This window comes from Coregonus lavaretus, assembly GCF_964263955.1.
Source record: "Coregonus lavaretus genome assembly, chromosome: 6".
Classification (NCBI taxonomy): domain Eukaryota; kingdom Metazoa; phylum Chordata; class Actinopteri; order Salmoniformes; family Salmonidae; genus Coregonus; species Coregonus lavaretus.
In genome coordinates this window covers 39,253,570-39,272,225 of record NC_139993.1, presented here as the reverse complement: position 1 = coordinate 39,272,225, position 18,656 = coordinate 39,253,570, and the positions used below count along the sequence as shown (strand labels likewise).

At 43.5% G+C, this 18,656-nt stretch overlaps 1 protein-coding gene across 3 annotated transcripts in view; it reads right to left on the bottom strand.

Moving 5' to 3' along the window:
* Window positions 1-18,656, bottom strand: part of LOC311131556 (casein kinase I) — a 55,359-nt gene that overhangs the window by 18,334 nt on the left and 18,369 nt on the right. For all 3 annotated transcript variants that reach the window (XM_084164608.1, XM_084164609.1, XM_084164610.1), the window contains exon 3: window positions 2,225-2,294. In XM_084164608.1, coding sequence (XP_084020734.1) covers window positions 2,225-2,294 — 70 coding nt within the window. The remainder of the gene's footprint in view (window positions 1-2,224; window positions 2,295-18,656) is intronic.

The window sequence follows — 18,656 nt, the reverse complement described above, 5'->3', positions numbered from 1 at the left end:
GACTCAGTGGTAGGTTATGTTATCCATCCCAGGCAGGCAGCGCATGAAATATCCAGACTGCTCAGGACTGGATGGACCACAGACGATCACTTCAAACTCTGATTGATTTATCACTCCCAAGATACCAGGGCTGTGGGCATGGTATAAGGACACACACACACACACACACACAACTTGTGTAAGAGCAGGTAATGCTTTAAGGCAAAGCCTTGATGATGGGTTACTAAATATTCACATGCACTGATATTATCAGTGACATTTTAATTATCTCATAAGGAGACAGGTCACGTGCAGTGCTTTCATAAGAGAAGAACATGCTATCAGGACTGTGTGAGCTCAGTCAACCAGTCATTCATTTAAATTATTGATAGTGACATAAAAAGTGGATGATGTCTCAGTTAGACACTCCATGCTCAGTGGTTAATGGTGGGGTTGGGGCGTGGCCAGGCCAGCTAGTGTGTGTAACTGAATGTGTTGTTCTAGTGATTGGGTGCTTTCCAGGGCAGGAGAGAATTAACACTCTTTAGATAAGCTCCTCTTAAGCACCATGTACAGCTGACACCGCTCCAGTATTTGTGGCCGTGGAGTCCAGGTTCAGACCAGGGCTTGACCCTGGCTTACGTTATGTCACATTCATATTGTAAAAGGACTACATGCCTGTATCCATCGGTACCATTCAGAATAATTTTTACAGAAGAATCAGCAGCAGAAAGAAGACTTTGATAATTCCTCACTACTCCACACATTCATTTTTCAATGGATGTAGCAACCAGTAAGAGGAACACTTTTCCCCCTCCATTCTATAATGGGAGGGAAGCTGGACCAACATTGTCACTGGCTCCATATTTAGCTTAGCCTATGAGATTGTAGCAGGCCTTTCTCTGGTGGTCCCTCTGCCACAGTGGCCAGAAGAGGGAAGTCAGGATGTGTATAACGCATCAGTGGAAACGCTACAGAGGGGCTGCTGCCTGGACTCCTTCAACGGGCTGGCCCAAGGAGTGGGGATAAAGACTCACTATTCAATGAATGGATGAGGATCCACAAGCGACTTCAATCGACTCTGTTCCCAAATAGGTGTAAGGCAGCTAAATACTACATTGTGCTATGCTGTGCTGCCTGGGATTGGGAATACAACTACTGGCCCAGTCAGTTAGATCACAACAAAGGATAGCTGACAGACAGAGATAGGCCAGCCCTTTTCCCTGTACATCATGAGAGAGTTTCCCTGGGCTTTCTTCTTCAGGCAGGCAGAGGCATTGCCGAGACGAGCGATGGAAGTAGATATACGATAATGGCCCTACTGCACATTGAAGGCCATCTATAAATAGACTAGCCTAGGCCACCTCTAATGCCCTGAGCTCCAACTCCCTATTAACACTGTGGAGCTGTTGCTCTGGCACAGGGACAGAGAGCAAGCTGGCAGGTGATCAGCTCTCTACGAGAGAGAAAGAGACACACACTTGTCTTATGAAAGAGAACATCACTGGGCGCAGTGACATACACACACACACACACTCGTCTTAGAGTGCGTGTGTGTGGCCTTCCACTCCAGTGATCAAATGGATGCACAGGCTTTGCCCAAGCTGTTCATCTTTTTCATTTAAAAGCCAAAAGGATCAAAGACGAGTGTCCTCAGTCACATTTAGTGTAATTAGAATACAAGTGGTCAGCTTGTCCCTACCTACCCTCAAATACAATACAATCTATTTATGTACCATAAATACAATATATTCACCAGTTGTTTTCTTAACAGATCAAACGCTCATAGAAAGTGACTTGAACTAACTAATGATGAAAAGTACAGTACTCATCACTTTGGCTAAAAAAAGCAGTGGTCTAATGTCAGAGACATATTTTTCAATGAAAGAATTAAGCAGTGAGAGGATCAAACACTAAGCATGCCAGGCTGGCCAAGCTGTGCTGTGGGCTGTTCCAGGTCCCTGTCCCTCCCCACCACCTGATCCTACTGCCCCACCTCTCCCCTCTGAAGCCAAGCGGCCACATCAAAGGGCTGGAGGTACAGCACAGCACAGCCCCACGGATCACAGCACAGAGAGAGCACATAGCTATGGCATGATTGGCCTGGGCCTGCTATCGACCAACCATCTGTAGGAGGGGGACAGGGCTTTCACATCTCCCAGCTACGTCTCCATCCATCCAGCTGAGCCTACTAGCTAACACAGTGCTATTAAACAGTTATAATACTGTAGCTGTATGTGCTTACCTGAACTTCCCAACTGTTTATAAAATCTATATTCCAAGTGAAGCTGTGGAGCCCGGGACTTTATCGGTTCCTGAAAAAGAAAAAAAAATAACCCCATTAGTAATGGATAACAATTAGTGGTTATTAACATATTCAATAGGTGGATCAACGTCTCAAGATTATGGTGACAAATGGTTGAAAAACAATAATATAATGTTGTATGTGAAACAGTATAGGCCTTTTGATAGATTCCATGAGACAACTCAGCGATGCATCCACGCTTACTAGAACATCCTAAGATCCCTCAGGCTTAGCCACCATGTAGAGCTAAGAACCTAAAATGTAATCATCATCGGCTTAACACAACATCCTTCCTCCACGATGATGATGCAAGGGCATTATGTACTTATGAACAAATGTAGCTAGGAAGAGGAAAAACTAAATGGAGAAAATAGAATTTGGGAAAAATCTAAACGGAAGCAGGAAAAAAATAACCGATTTTATAGGGCCCTAGACACATCAGCCACCCAGGCCAGCATTAGCCTCCTCCACACACCTCATCCACCCAGCACCAGCCTCCTCCTGTTTAAATGTTAAAATGAAATTGGGATCCTTAACGTTAAGAAAAATGTTAATCACAGTGCAGTGATTTAATTTTCCATGTTATAGCCTAACTAGACAATAGGCTATATAGCCCTGGGGAAAGTTGTGTAATTTAAATAAAACCAGTGAGGAAGAGGCAAACTTTAGGCTACTTTGGTGAACGTGAGGCATACAAGACAAGACATTGTGAGATACAGATTACCAAGACATATGAGGACGGTTCTTTCTGAATGCCCCATCCTCTCTCTCCGTCGCGCTGGCTCGCCTGCTCTTTCTCCTCGCTAATGATGCGAGTGTGTGTTCAGTCTTCGGTCTGTTGCGTGTAGAATATCCTAGCCTATTCATTGATGATAGGCCCTGCTTTACTGAAGTTGTGAGACATTGCAAGCCAAGAAATTGCGAGATACAGCTTTTGATTGCTACAAGGCCTAGTGCACGGTTCTGACTGTGTGCCTGGTGACCGACCTGCCTATACTGTACCCTTCCCCGAGCTAGCGAGTGTTTATGTTCTCGGAAGTACTGTTCCAAAAATACTGAATCTTAGGAGTCGATTACTAGCGGAATCGAATCTTGACACTCAGAAATGGGAGTTGACGTGCAAGGAGTTGATTAATCAAATATTTTGGAGTCGACTCTCCACAATTACGTCATCGTCGTTAACAGTTGGAAAAATGGTAGAGAAATGCAAGCAAGAGACCCAAACCGTTTCTGGCAGCAGTACAGCTGCATTGTGAATTCATATAGAATGTTATGATAAGGGAAAACCGATAAAACAAATTGCAGTTTAAACATGAAGAAAACGTTTATATTTGTCACATCCCTACTCAACACCTTTCATCCACCCAGCACCAGCCTACTCAACAGCTCTCCTCCTCCCAGCACCAGTCTACTCCCAGCCTACTCAACAGCTCTCCTCCACCCAGCACCAGCCTACTCCCAGCCTACTCAACAGCTCTCCTCCACCCAGCACCAGCCTACTCTCAGACAGCCAGCTGTCAGGGTGGCGATGCATATCAGTAGTCTAAAGTACATCTTTTTCATAATCTCCCCTCCTTCCTCCAAACTGAGCAGAACTAATACTGCTTCCCTTCTACCTATCCTGTGTTTTCAGATTAGTGCAGGTGAAGGAAAGGAGATGAAAATAAGATTATTAAGGCAGCCCCAGCCTGCTCCCAGTCTGAACATTAGGCCCATCTCATCCATCTTAAGTGGATATCTGAGGAGAGAGAGACTGGTTAAGTGGAACCGAACTGGACACATGACCAGGCACAGGGGGGGGAGGGAGGTCAGGGCGGGGCACTGTCTGTGACATCATCAGTGGAGGGAGGCTTAGCCGCTCCACTAGGGAGGAGGATGTGGGAAAAATATATAAATAAAAACAGATGGCTAAAATCCACAGGACCCTAAAACAGAGGCTTATGGGGCTTTACGTGCTTCGATTCAGACTCATCCCAACAGATAACTATGCAAATGACCAAACCAACCCAGGAAATAATATCTACAATACCGGTAGGTAGCCTACTTTCCCATGTTAAATGGTTCATTAACTTCCTTATCATTACCTCTCCAAAATTATAGCAGACCCTCTCGATGCCAAATCTCCACCACCAACCTTTTAAAAGAAGATACTCACGGAGCTCTCACTAGAATCATTACAAACAACCTTTTCACTTGGATGGAATAAAGTGCTTAGGCGCAAGCACTCAAAAAATCAAATCAAATCAAATTTTATTAGCCACATGCTTTGTAAACAACAGGTGTAGACTAACAGTGAAATGCTTACTTACGGGTCCTTTTCCAACAATGCAGAGTTAAAGAAAAAACATTTAAATAAAAATGTAGAAATAGTGACACGAGGAATAAATACACAGTGAATAACTAATAACAATAACGAGTAAAAAATTACATTGCTATATACAGAAAGTAGAAAATAACATGGCTATATACAGGAAGTAGAAAATAACATGGCTATGTACAGTACAGGGAGTACCAGTACCAAGTTGATGTACAGGGGTAATTGAGGTAGCTACAGTGAGGGGAAAAATAATTTGATCCCCTGCTGATTTTGTATGTTTGCCCACTGACAAAGAAATGATCAGTCTCTAATTTTAATGGTAGGTTTATTTGAACAGTGAGAGACAGAATAACAACAACAAAAATCCAGAAAAACACATGTCAAAAATGTTATAAATTGATTTGCATTTTAATGAGGGAAATAAGTATTTGACCCCCTCTCAATCAGAAAGATTTCTGGCTCCCAGGTGTCTTTTATACAGGTAACGAGCTGAGATTAGGAGCACACTCTTAAAGGGAGTGCTCCTAATCTCAGTTTGTTACCTGTATAAAAGACACCTGTCCACAGAAGCAATCAATCAATCAGATTCCAAACTCTCCATCATGGTCAAGACCAAAGAGCTCTCCAAGGATGTCAGGGACAAGATTGTAGACCTACACAAGGCTGGAATGGGCTACAAGACCATCGCCAAGCAGCTTGGTGAGAAGGTGACAACAGTTGGTGCGATTATTCGCAAATGGAAGAAACACAAAAGACCTGTCAATCTCCCTCGGCCTGGGGCTCCATCCAAGATCTCACCTCGTGGAATTGCAAGGATCATGAGAACGGTGAGGAATCAGCCCAGAACTACATCTGAATGATTCAGAGGAGAACTGGGTGAAAGTGTTGTGGTCAGATGAGACCAAAATCGAGCTCTTTGGCATCAACTCAACCCACCGTGTTTGGAGGAGGAGGAATGCTGCCTATGACCCCAAGAACACCATCCCCACCGTCCAACATGGAGGTGGAAATATTATGCTTTGGGGGTGTTTTTCTGCTAAGGGGACAGGACAACTTCACCGCATCAAATGGACGATGGACGGGGCCATGTACCGTCAAATCTTGGGTGAGAACCTCCTTCCCTCAGCCAGGGCATTGAAAATGGGTCGTGGATGGGTATTCCAGCATGACAATGACCCAAAACACACGGCCAAGTCAACAAAGGAGTGGCTCAAGAAGAAGCACATTAAGGTCCTGGAGTGGCCTAGCCAGTCTCCAGACCTTAATCCCATAGAAAATCTGTGGAGGGAGCTGAAGGTTCGAGTTGCCAAACGTCAGCCTCAAAACCTTAATGACTTGGAGAAGATCTGCAAAGAGTGGGACAAAATCCCTCCTGAGATGTGTGCAAACCTGGTGGCCAACTACAAGAAACGTCTGACCTCTGTAATTGCCAACAACGGTTTTGCAACCAAGTACTAAGTCATGTTTTGCAGAGGGGTCAAATACTTATTTCCCTCATTAAAAAGCAAACGTACAAAATCAGCAGGTGATCAAATACTTTTTTCCCTCACTGTATGTACATATACACTCACCGTGTAGTTTATTAGGTACACCACCCTGTTCACGAAAATGGATTGCTCCTACAGACAGCAAGGCACGTTGCCGTGGCTTGTTATATAAAGCAGGCAGACAGGCATTGCGGCATTCAACTGCTGTTCAATGGAATGGTAGAATGGGCAAAACGACTGACCTAAGCGACTTTGAGCGTGGTATGATCGTCGGTGCCAGGCGTGCCGGATCCTGTATCTCAGAAGCGGCCGCCCTCCTGGGCTTTTCACGCACAACAGTGTCTAGGATTTACCGAGAATGGTGCAAAAACAAAAAAACATCCAGTCAGCGGCAGTCCTGTGGGCTAAAACAGCTTGTTGATGAGAGGTCGAGGGAGAATGGAAAGAATTGTGCAAGCTAACAGGCTGACCACAAATGGCGCAGTACAAATAGCGGCGCAGTACAACAGTGGTGTGCAGAACGGCATCTCGGAACGCACAACTCATTGGTCCTTGTCACGGATGGGCTATTGCAGCAGACGACCACACCAGGTTCCACTCCTATCAGCTAAAAACAAGAAGAAGCGGCTCCAGTGGGCACGTGATCACCAACACTGGACTATAAAGGAGTGTTAAAACATCGCCTGGAACATGACAGTGCGTTCAGTTTACTTGAGTGGCCTGCGCAGTCCCCAGACCTCAACCCAATAGAGCATCTTTGGGATGAGATGGAACGGGCTGTTCGCAGCATCAATATACCGTCGTCCAATCTGCAGCAACTGCGTGATGCCATCGCGTCAGCATGGACTAACATCTCTGTGGAATGTTTCCGACACCTTGTAGAATTCCCAGAATAATTCAGGCTGTTCTGAAGGCAAAGGGGGGTCCGACCCGGTACTAGATGGGTGTACCTAATAAACTGCCTTCAGAAAGTATTCACATCCCTTGACTTCTTCCACATTTTGTGTTATAGCCTGAATTTAAAATGGATGAAATTGAGAAGTGTCACTGATCTACACACAACACCCCATAATGTCAAAGTGGAATTATGTTTTTCGAAATGTTTACAAATTAATAAAAAATGAAAAGCTGAAATGTCTTGAGTCAATAAGTATTCAACCCTTTTGTTATGGCAAGCCTAAATAAGTTCAGGAGTTCAAATGTGCTTAACAAGTCAAATAAGTTGCATGGACTCACTATGTGCAATAATAATACTGTTTAACATGATTTTTAAATGACTATCCCATCTCTGTACCCCACACATACAATCTGTAAGGTACCTCAGTCGAGCAGTGAATTTCAAGCACAGATTCAACCACAAAGACCAGGGAGGTTTTCCAATGATTCGCAAAGAAGGGCACATCGACAGAGTCACCCATGATGACGGCGTCACCCATGATTCACCAAATGATATTTTGAAGGAGGAAGTACTTTAAGCATATGTTTTCGTTTCAGTCGCCTCCATCTCCTCTAACTGAAGCTAATTGTAGGGATTTGTTTTCTATTGATAATGTAAAATTAACAGCCATACAGAAATACTAATGTGAAGGTGAAATTACAGAGGAGGAACTTCTGGATGCAATTAGACTTTAAGTCCGGGAAAACTTCAGGGTTGGATTGCATACCAGTCGAGGTATACCAAACCTTTTTTGATATACTCAGAGGACCGTTATTAGCATGTTTTAACCACTCCTATGTAAATGGTAGATTATCAGACACTCAAGAAGAAGGTCTGATTTCATTATTACTGAAACAGGATACAAGTGGGAAATATAAAGATCCAGTCCATTTAAAATATTGGAGGCCCCTAATACTTCAGTGTTATGGTGCAAAAATTCTAGCAAAATGTATTGCACATAGAATTAAAAAGTTATTGTTTGACATTATTCCTTCTAATCAGACAGGTTTTTTACATGGACGATACATTGGAGATAATATAAGGCAAGTACTGTAAACAATAGAACACTATGAAAAATCAGGGAAACCAGGCCTGCTATTCATAGCAGACTTTGAAAAGTCATTTGATAAAGTACGACTGGAGTTTATATATAAATGCCTGGAGCATTTAAACTTTGGATAATCTCTTATAAAATGGGTTAAAATCATGTATAGTAACCCTAGGTGTAAAATAGTAAATAATGGCTATTTCTCAGAAAGTTTTAAACTGTCAAGAGGAGTAAAACAAGGTTGTCCACTATCGGCATATCTATTTATTAAGGCCATCGAAATGTTAGCTATTAAAATCAGATCCAACAATAATATCAAGGGATTAGAAATCCAGGGTTTAAAAACAAAGGTGTCATTGTACGCTGATGATTCATGTTTTCTTTTAAATCCACAACTTGAATCCCTCCACAGCCTCATAGAGGATCTAGATACATTTTCTAACCTCTCTGGATTACAGCCAAATTATGATAAATGTACTATATTACGTATTGGATCACTAAAAAATACAATTTTACATTACCATGTAATTTACCAATAAAATGGTCTGATGGTGATGTGGATATACTCGGAATACATATCCCAAATGAAATGAATCATCTCACTCCAATACATTTTAATAGAAAGTTAGCAAAAATAGATAAGATCTTGCTACCATGGAAAGGTAAATACCTGTCTATTTGTGGAAAAATCACCCTGATTAACTCTTTAGTATTATCCCAGTTTACCTATTTGCTTATGGTCTTGCCTACACCTAGCGAACAGTTTTTTAAATTACATGAGAAAAAAAGATTCCATTTAATTTGGAACGGACAAAATTAAACGGGCCTATTTATATAATGAATATGAATTCGGAGGACAGACATTATTAAATATTAAAGCATTAGACCTATCACTAAAAGCTTCAGTCATACAAAAGTTATACTTAAATCCGAACTGGTTCTCTAGCAAATTAGAAAGATTGTCTCACTCCATGTTCAAGAATGGCCTCATCGGTAGATGAGTAAAGAAAATGCAGACATTGAATGTCCTTTGACCATGGTGTAGTTATTAATTAAACTTTGGATGGTGTATCATCACTCCCAGTCACTACAAAGATACAGGCGCCCTTCCTAACCTAGTTGCTAAAGAGGAAGGAAACTGCTCAGGGATTTCACCATGAGGCCAATGGTAACTAAAACAGTTACAGAGTTTAATGGCTGGGATAGGAGATAACTGAGGATGGATCAACAACATTGTAGTTACTCCAAAATACTAACCTAAATGACAGAGTGAAAAGAAGGAAGCTTGTAGAGAATAAGGCACTAAAGTAATACTGCAAAAAATATGGCAAATAAATTAACTTTTTGTCCTGAATACAAAGCGTTATATTTGGGGCAAATCCAACACAACATATCACTGAGTACCACTCCATATTCTCAAGCATGGTGGTGGCTGCATCATGTTATGGGTATATTTGTGTAACCGGTGTGAAATGGCTAGCTAGTTAGCGGTGCACGCTAGTAGAGTTTCAATCGGTGATGTCACTCGCTCTGAGACCTTGAAGTAGTTGTTTCCCTTACTCTGCAAGGGCCACGGCTTTTGTGGAGTGATAAGTAACGATGCTTGGAGGGTGACTTGTCGATGTGTGTAGAGGGTCCCGGTTTCAAGCCCAGGTGGGGGCGAGGAGAGGGACGAAAGCAATACTGTTACACTTGTCATCGGCAAGGACTAGGGAGTTTTTAGGATAAAAAACGGAATAGAGCTAAGCACAGGCAAAATCCTAGAGGAAAACCTGGTTCCGTCTACTTTCTAACAGACACTGGGAGACAAATTCACCTTTCGGTAGGACAATTACCTAAAATACAAAGCCAAATATACACTGGAGTTGCTTACCAAGACGACATTGAATGTTCCTGAGTGGCCTAGTTACAGTTTTGACTTAAACCTGCATGGAAATCTATGGCAAGACTTGAAAAAGGCTGTGTAGCAATCAGCACTTGAATAATTTATTCAAGAATAATGGGTAAATATTGTATAATCAAGGTGTGCTAAACTCTTAGAGACTTACCCAGAAAGACTCACAGCTGTAATCGATGCCAAAGGTGATACTAACATGTATTGACTCAGGGGGTTGAATACTTATCTAAACAAGATAGTGTTTTATTTTCCATTAATAAAAAATTTAAGTTCTAATTTTTCTTCCACTTTGACAGAGTATTTTGTGTAGATCGTTGGCGGAAAATGACAATTTAATCCATTTTAATCCCATTAATTGTTGTTTACATGCTCAAATGCCCATGTGGGCTTGTTTATACTGGTCAGACGAAATGCGCACTCAAAGTAAGAATAGCTGAACAAAAACAGCTATCCACACCAAAAATATGGACTATGCGATCGCGCGGCATTACGTGAATGCCAGTCATGGCTCAGCATCTACCTTGAAATTCTGGGGAATTTAGAAAGTTTCTCTTTCCTCCAGTGGCAATATAGTGAGGTAATTGTAACAGAGAGAGGCACTTTGGATTGACTGCTTAGATTGCGGCGAGCCAAAGGGTCTGAATAAACAGCTCTCTTTCTCATTGTTTTTGTAAATACGTTTTTCTTTGTTTATTTCTCTGTCTTTTGTTATTCAAGTGGAAAGTATGTGTAGGAATCTTGAATGATGATCATACTCTTGTTTGAATAACCTGTGTAGTTGCTACTACTACTACTGACAGTATAGATATTATTGACATGTTTGGTTGACATGACGAGTGGGACACTCCCCTGCGAGGGTATATACAGTAGGTGCCTCCCACAGTTTTCTTACGCAAGGCTCTGATGAAGGCGATTCATTCCAAAATGTAAGACTATTGTTTGTTTCTCCCATCATAAATATATCAGATGTTTTTTGGGGGGTTTTCCATTTTAATGCCACTTTGTAACACAACAAAATGTGGAAAAAGTCAAGGGGTGTGAATACTTTCTGAAGGCACTGTAGGTAGGGGTAAAGTGACTAGGCAACAGGATAGATAAGATAGTAGCAGCAGCGTATGTGGTGAGTATGAAAGTGTGTGTGTGTTGGTTGGTTCTTCTATCCTTGTAGGGACCTAAAATCCTCAAATGTCCCCACAAGGATAGTAAAACAAGTACAATTCTCCCTCGTGGGAACATTTACCACATCCCCATGAGGTCAAAGGCTATTTTAAACTTAGGGTTTAGGGTTAGGGTTACAATTAGGGTTACAAATAGGGTTAGGGGTTAGGTTTAGGAGTTAGATTTAGGGTTTGGGTTACGGGTTAAGGTTTGGGTAAAGGTTAGTGAAAATAGGATTTTTAATGGAAAATTAATTTTAGGTCCCCACAAGGATATAATAACATAATGTGTGTGTGTGTGTGTGTGTGTGTGTGTGTGTGTGGTGTCAGTATGCATGTGTGCTCGTAATAAATATGCTCGTGTTAGTTTGTGCAAAAAAGTGTAAATTCAGGTAGTCCGGGTAGCCATTTGATTAGCAATTTAGCAGTCTTGTTTAGCAGTCTTTATGGCTTGGGGGTAGAAGCTGTTCAGGGTCCTGTTGGTTCCAGACTTGGTGCACTGGTACCGCTTTCCTCGTGGTAGCAGAGAGAACAGTCTATGGCTTGGGTGGCTGGAGTCTTTCACCATTATTTTGGGCGTTCCTCTGACACTGCCTGGTATAGAGGTCCTGGAACCTTAAGCGTTTAAGGATGTTCCTACAGCTGCTCTGGAAATGAGCAGTCCAAAAGCAGATTATCTGTAACGTAAGGTGACATCCTATTCTCCCTAAATCTAATATTCAAATGAAATCACGCACTATGGCTTATGCAACATTTTAATGCATAAGCTGCCTAATGGCTTACATACTTCAATGAAACAAATGTATTCTTCATAGAAACTTGTCAGCTGGACTGGACACAGGTGTCTGTCAAACCCAAAAAGGGTTGGACTTATGTATGGAAAACCCATTATGTGTGGTTAACGTTTTGTCAATATCCTTTTCATAAATTGTGATTTTCTAAAAACATTCTATAAGCATATTATTTAGTTGAGCATGCACAGCAGATATTTTGTTTTGTGTGTGCATGTGTTTTACAAATGTTGGACTTGGAGTGTGACCAGGCAGGGCTAGTGACCGGGGCAGCTGACTTGCAGCCAGGGATAAAAGGCACTTCAGTGTCGGACCTGCTGCTGCTGCAGCCTCTCTCCTGCTAAGCTGCCACCACCACACCGCTCTCAGACCGCTCTCCAACAAAGGACTAACTTAAAAGCATCAGCCAATCTGTTTCACAGCCAAGCCTGTAGTAGAATAGTAGTTGATGTAAGGGATATATCATTTCCCTTTCAAGCTTGCCTTGCCTTGCCCTATTAACATTTTAATTCCAAAAAAGACGCTTTAGGCTTGTCAACATCTCATTATGTCATAGATCTCATGATCATGGCTGGTTTTAACTTTAACTCATGAATGCGTTCCTGAACACTGTGCTACGGATCTCTGGGTGGATTACGGATGCAGCTGATCATCTAAATCTGATCATGGTAGCTCCATTGCAGCTGACAGAGAGAGAGAGAGAGAGAGAGAGAGAGATCATATTGCCACGGATCCCGGGAGATTGCCTCTTCAAATCAAATCAAATCAAATGTTATTGGCCACATGCGCCGAATACAACAGGTGCAGACATTACAGTGAAATGCTTACTTACAGCCCTTAACCAACAGTGCATTTATTTTTAACAAAAAAGTAAAAAATAAAACAACAACTAAAAAAGTGTTGAGAAAAAAAAGAGCAGAAGTAAAATAAAATAACAGTAGGGAGGCTATATATATAGGGGGGTACCGGTGCAGAGTCAATGTGTGGGGGCACCGGCTAGTTGAGGTAGTTGAAGTAATATGTACATGTGGGCAGAGTTAAAGTGACTATGCATAAATAATTAACAGAGTAGCAGCAGCGTAAAATGATGGGGTGGGGGGGCAGTGCAAATAATCTGGGTAGCCATGATTAGCTGTTCAGGAGTCTTATGGCTTGGGGGTAGAAGCTGTTGAGAAGTCTTTTGGACCTAGACTTGGCACTCCGGTACCGCTTGCCGTGCGGTAGCAGAGAGAACAGTCTATGACTAGGGTGGCTGGAGTCTTTGACAATTTTGAGGGCTTTCCTCTGACACCGCCTGATATAGAGATCCTGGAAGGCAGGAAGCTTGGCCCCAGTGATGTACTGGGCCGTACGCACTACCCTCTGTAGTGCCTTGCGGTCGGAGGCCAAGCAGTTGCCATACCAGGCGGTGATGCAACCAGTCAGGATGCTCTCGATGGTGCAGCTGTAGAATTTTTTGAGGATCTGAGGACCCATGCCAAATCTTTTTAGTCTCCTGAGGGGGAATAGGCTTTGTCGTGCCCTCTTCACGACTGTCTTGGTGTGTTTGGACCATGATAGTTCGTTGGTGATGTGGACACCAAGGAACTTGAAGCTATCAACCTGTTCCACTACAGCCCCGTCGATGAGAATGGGGGCGTGCTCAGTCCTAATTTTTTTCCTGTAGTCCACAATCATCTCCTTTGTCTTGGTCACGTTGAGGGAGAGGTTGTTGTCCTGGCACCACGCGGCCAGGTCTCTGACCTCCTCCCTATAGGCTGTCTCATCGTTGTCGGTGATCAGGCCTACCACTGTTGTGTCGTCGGCAAACTTAATGATGGTGTTGGAGTCGTGCCTGGCCATGCAGTCATGGGTGAACAGGGAGTACAGGAGGGGACTGAGCACGCACCCCTGAGGGGCCCCCGTGTTGAGGATCAGTGTGGCAGATGTATTGTTACCTACCCTTACCACTTGGGGGTGGCCCGTCAGGAAGTCCAGGATCCAGTTGCAGAGGGAGGTGTTTAGTCCCAGGATCCTTAGCTTAGTGATGAGCTTTGAGGGCACTATGTTGTTGAATGCTGAGCTGTAGTCAATGAATAGCATTCTCACGTAGGTGTTCCTCTTGTCCAGGTGGGAAAGGGCAGTGTGGAGTGCAATAGAGATTGCATCATCTGTGGATCTGTTGGGGCGGTATGCAAATTGGAGTGGGTCTAGGGTTTCTGGGATAATGCTGTTGATGTGAGCCATGACCAGCATTTCAAAGCACTTCATGGCTACAGACGTCAGTGCTACGGGTCGGTAGTCATTTAGGCAGGTTATCTTAGAGTTCTTGGGCACAGGGACTATGGTGGTCTGCTTGAAACATGTTGGTATTACAGACTCAGTCAGGGACATGTTGAAAATGTCAGTGAAGACACTTGCCAGTTGGTCAGCACATGCTCGGAGTACACGTCCTGGTAATCCGTCTGGCCCTGCGGCCTTGTGAATGTTGACCTGCTTAAAAGTCTTACTCACATCAGCTACGGAGAGCGTGATCACATAGTCATTCAGAACAGCTGGTGCTCTCATGCATGCTTCAGTGTTGCTTGCCTCGAAGCGAGCATAGAAGTGGTTTAGCTCGTCTGGAAGTCTTGTGTCACTAGGCAGCTCGCGGCTGTGCTTCCCTTTGTAGTCTGTAATAGTTTTCAAGCCCTGCCACATCCGACGAGCGTCAGAGCCAGTGTAGTACGATTCAATCTTAGTCCTGTATTGACTCTTTGCCTGTTTGATGGTTCGTCGGAGGGCATAGCGGGATTTCTTATAAGCGTCCGGGTTAGAGTCCCGCTCCTTGAAAGCGGCAGCTCTACCCTTTAGCTCAGTGCGGATGTTTCCTGTAATCCATGGCTTCTGGTTGGGGTATGTCCGTACGGTCACTGTGGGGACGACATCATCGATGCACTTATTGATGAAGCCAGTGACTGATGTGGTGTACTCCTCAATGCTATCTGAAGAATCCCGGAACATGTTCCAGTCTGTGCTAGCAAAACAGTCCTGTAGCTTAGCATATGTGTCATCTGACCACATTTTTATTAACCGAGTCACTGGTGCTTCCTGCTTTAGTTTTTGCTTATAAGCAGGAATCAGGAGGATAGAGTTATGGTCAGATTTGCCAAATGGAGGGTGAGGGAGAGCTTTGTATGTGTCTCTGTGTGTGGAGTAAAGGTGGTCTAGAGTTTTTTTTCCTCTGGTTGCACATTTAACATGCTGGTAGAAATTAGGTAGAACGGATTTAAATTTCCCTGCATTAAAGTCCCCGTCCACTAGGAGCGCTGCATCTGGATGAGCGTTTTCCTGTTGATTTATGGCCTTATACAGCTCATTCAGTGCAATCTTAATGCCAGCATTGGTTTGTGGTGGTAAATAGACAGCTATGAAAAATATAGATGAAAACTCTCTTGGTAAATAGTGTGGTCTACAGCTTATCATAAGATACTCCCGAGTGGCGCAGTGGTCTAAGGCACTGCATCTCAGTGCTTGAGGCATCACTACAGACCCCCTGGTTCGATTCCAGGCTGTATCACAACCGGCCGTGATTGGGAGTCCCATAGGACGGCGCACAATTGGCCCAGCGTCGTCCTGGTTTGGCCGGTGTAGGCCGTCATTGTAAATAAGAATTTGTTCTTAACTGACTTGCCTAGTTAAATAAAGGTAAAATTAATTAAAATTAAAATTAAATACTCTACCTCAGGCGAGCAAAACCTTGAGACTTCCTTAGTATTTGATTTTGTGCACCAGCTGTTGTTTACAAATATACACAGACCGCCACCCCTTGTCTTACCGGAGTCAGCCGTTCTATCCTGCCGATGTAGCGTATAGCCCGCTAGCTGTATGTTATCCATGTCGTCGTTCAGCCACAACTCGTGAAACATAATATATTACAGTTTTTAATGTCCCGTTGGTAGGATAACCGTAATCTTAGGTCATCCAATTTGTTCTCCAATGATTGAAGATTGGCTAATAGGATTGATGGGAGCGGCAGTTTACTCGCTCGCCGTCGGATCCTTACAAGGCACCCCGACCTACGTCCACGATATCTCCGTCTCTTCCTCATGCGAATGACGGGGATTTGGGCCTTGTCGGGTGTCTGTATGATATCCTTCGCGGCCGCCTCGTTGAAGAAAAAATCTTCGTCCAATACGAGGTGAGTAATCGCTGTCCTGATATCCAGAAGCTCTTTTTGGTTATAAGAGACGATGGCAGAAACATTATGTACAAAATAAATTACAAATAACGCGGAAAAACACACATAATAGTACAATTGGTTAGAGGGCTGTAAAACGGCAGCCATCTTCTCCGGCGCTGTTTGTTCATTGTTCCTCTTGACCCCTCTCCGGAAGATACTCACTGTAATACAGCATATTACTGAAACTGTAATTACGTAAGAAGTGGGAGATAAATACACCACTGTGTATCCTCATCTTGGCTGTCAATCAGGCACTGTACGTGGTGCAGAGTTCAGAGAAATGGGCATCCCTGATTATATCCTCACTGCTATAGTGAAATATTAAACCATACAAATGGAAATTATATTTCTCATTTTAGAGAGCACACTGAACATTCAAACAGAGCATAAGCCCAGCTATTGCCACTGTGCCCATACCTGCATAAGGAAATGAGTGATGCTATAATACTAGTATATTATATTATTATTATTACTAGTAAACAGGGTGCGAGGGGCGGGCCCTTTAGCTTTAATTGCCTGAGGTGTGGAAGAAGCAATGTGAGAGAGCAACAGCTGGCCTGTGTCCAGCCCTTCTCCTGTTTCAGATCAGGTTTCAGGCCCCAGATGGAGCCGGCAGCTGCCACCACGTGATAGCAGTGCTTCAAACATGTCTGCCTTAGCTCCCCCCAGCCACTGAAAGAACACTAGCACCAGTGACACAGGCGGCTCCGCTCTGACACGAGATGGAGGAGTGGACCTCAATAGCTAATGGAACGACTACTACACCCAGTCAGTACCCCTGCTACTACACAGCTCTCTCTCCCCACAACACAGCACTGGGTTTAATAGCTCATAATTAACAAGCAACAGCTTGATGTATATGTTGGGCATTGATTAATTAAGTGAATAGCCTGTTCACTAAAAGCAGCCTTTTTACATCACAGGGTTACTCGGTTGGCTTGTGAAAAATAGGCAGTTCAATCATCAACGTGTCAGTTTCGCTCATGCACAACATGCTGATCGAGCGTTTGTACTTTAACACAGTTCAACAACCGCCACAAGCTGCAATAGGTGTGTGATACAGTAAAAGGAGGAAGACGATACTGCAACTCTGATTTCCATGTTATGGTCGACCACAACTCAACTCCTTGCATGCCACAGCAGGTCCTTAGTGTCTTACACCTATCTGTTTCCACATACATATCCACTAAGTAGTAATGAGCACTATAAGGTCATTCCAATATCAGTCCTTCAGTAGTAGGGAGATATCTTATAGGGAGTCTCCATGGAAGTGTAATTCACTTATCACTCTCCTTCAACAGCCGTGAGTTATTGCCAGTCAAAGCAGAAGCTGTCCATCACAGTCACCAGCAGATTCAGCCCACAAGCCCGCCCGGGGTTTATTGCAAATAACATGGGCCTCATAGGTGGCAGGTTTAACAACTCCCATCCTCTCAATCTCCAGCTGTCAATAAATGACTGTACAGGAGGGGGAGAAATTAAAGACAAAACTGATTTCCACCCCGCCTATTCCTTATAGAGGGAGGCTGACTTCTATTTACGGTCTTCGCCCTAAGCATGAGTGTGTGTGTGCGTGACGGGGAGAAGCGGTCCCTTATCTCTACATCCATGGCAGATTTATTGAGGGGGCACCAGGGCATCATGACCTTGATCGCCAGGTCCCTAGTCCATACAAAACGGCAAAGAGTGTGCCAACCAGGAGAGAGGGACAGATTAACTGGGGGGAGATTGTAGCACGTGGAGAGATTTCAGTAGGAAAACAGAACCTCCCTGGGGCAGTAAAAGGAGAATGAGTAGTAGCCTACTAAAAATGTGATAGGAAAAAAGCCTAATGGAAATCAAACAACATCATAGATAATCTTTATGTACAGAAACATTATCCGTAAATCACAAGTCACCATGGGAGAGCAGAAGAAAAATGTTATGGCTGTTTTTCAAGTAAATGGCTTAAATGAATTACGAGCTGCCATTACTGTAAAGCTGTTAGGATGTGTTTCTTTAAGGTTTGGGATCCCCACCAGATTGTAAGCCTGCACTGTACTTACAGGAGCGGGCTCCTGCTTCCATCACTGAAGGATTTGTCAGTGTGAGAAAGTGCACAGCTGAACCAAAGACTAGACCACTGTGTGTGGAAATGGCTGGCCAACAAAGACAACCTTTCAGCGCTCAGCAGTTTCTCGCTCTGCTTTTTTTGTCTGTGCAGTGCAGTTCCAAATACTCTGACAGAGGGCTGCAACTAGCATGTCTCTTTCTCTTTCTGCTCTCTGGGAAGGGTGACACTGGCATTCACCTTTGTCCCAGGTGCAGCCACCACCCAACCTCATGCTGCTTGTGCAACTTCGTATAAAGGCAGAAAATAATATACAAGACACTTGCCAGTCCATAATGAACAGAGGATAATACTGACAACTAAAACAGAAGCCATATTAGACAGGGCTGTAACATTCACTGGGTTATTCAGGGCCTGCATGAGAGTCGTTCCATGTCATTTTAGCAAGAAATGACACCCACCATGTCAGATTGTTCTGAAATCTTTT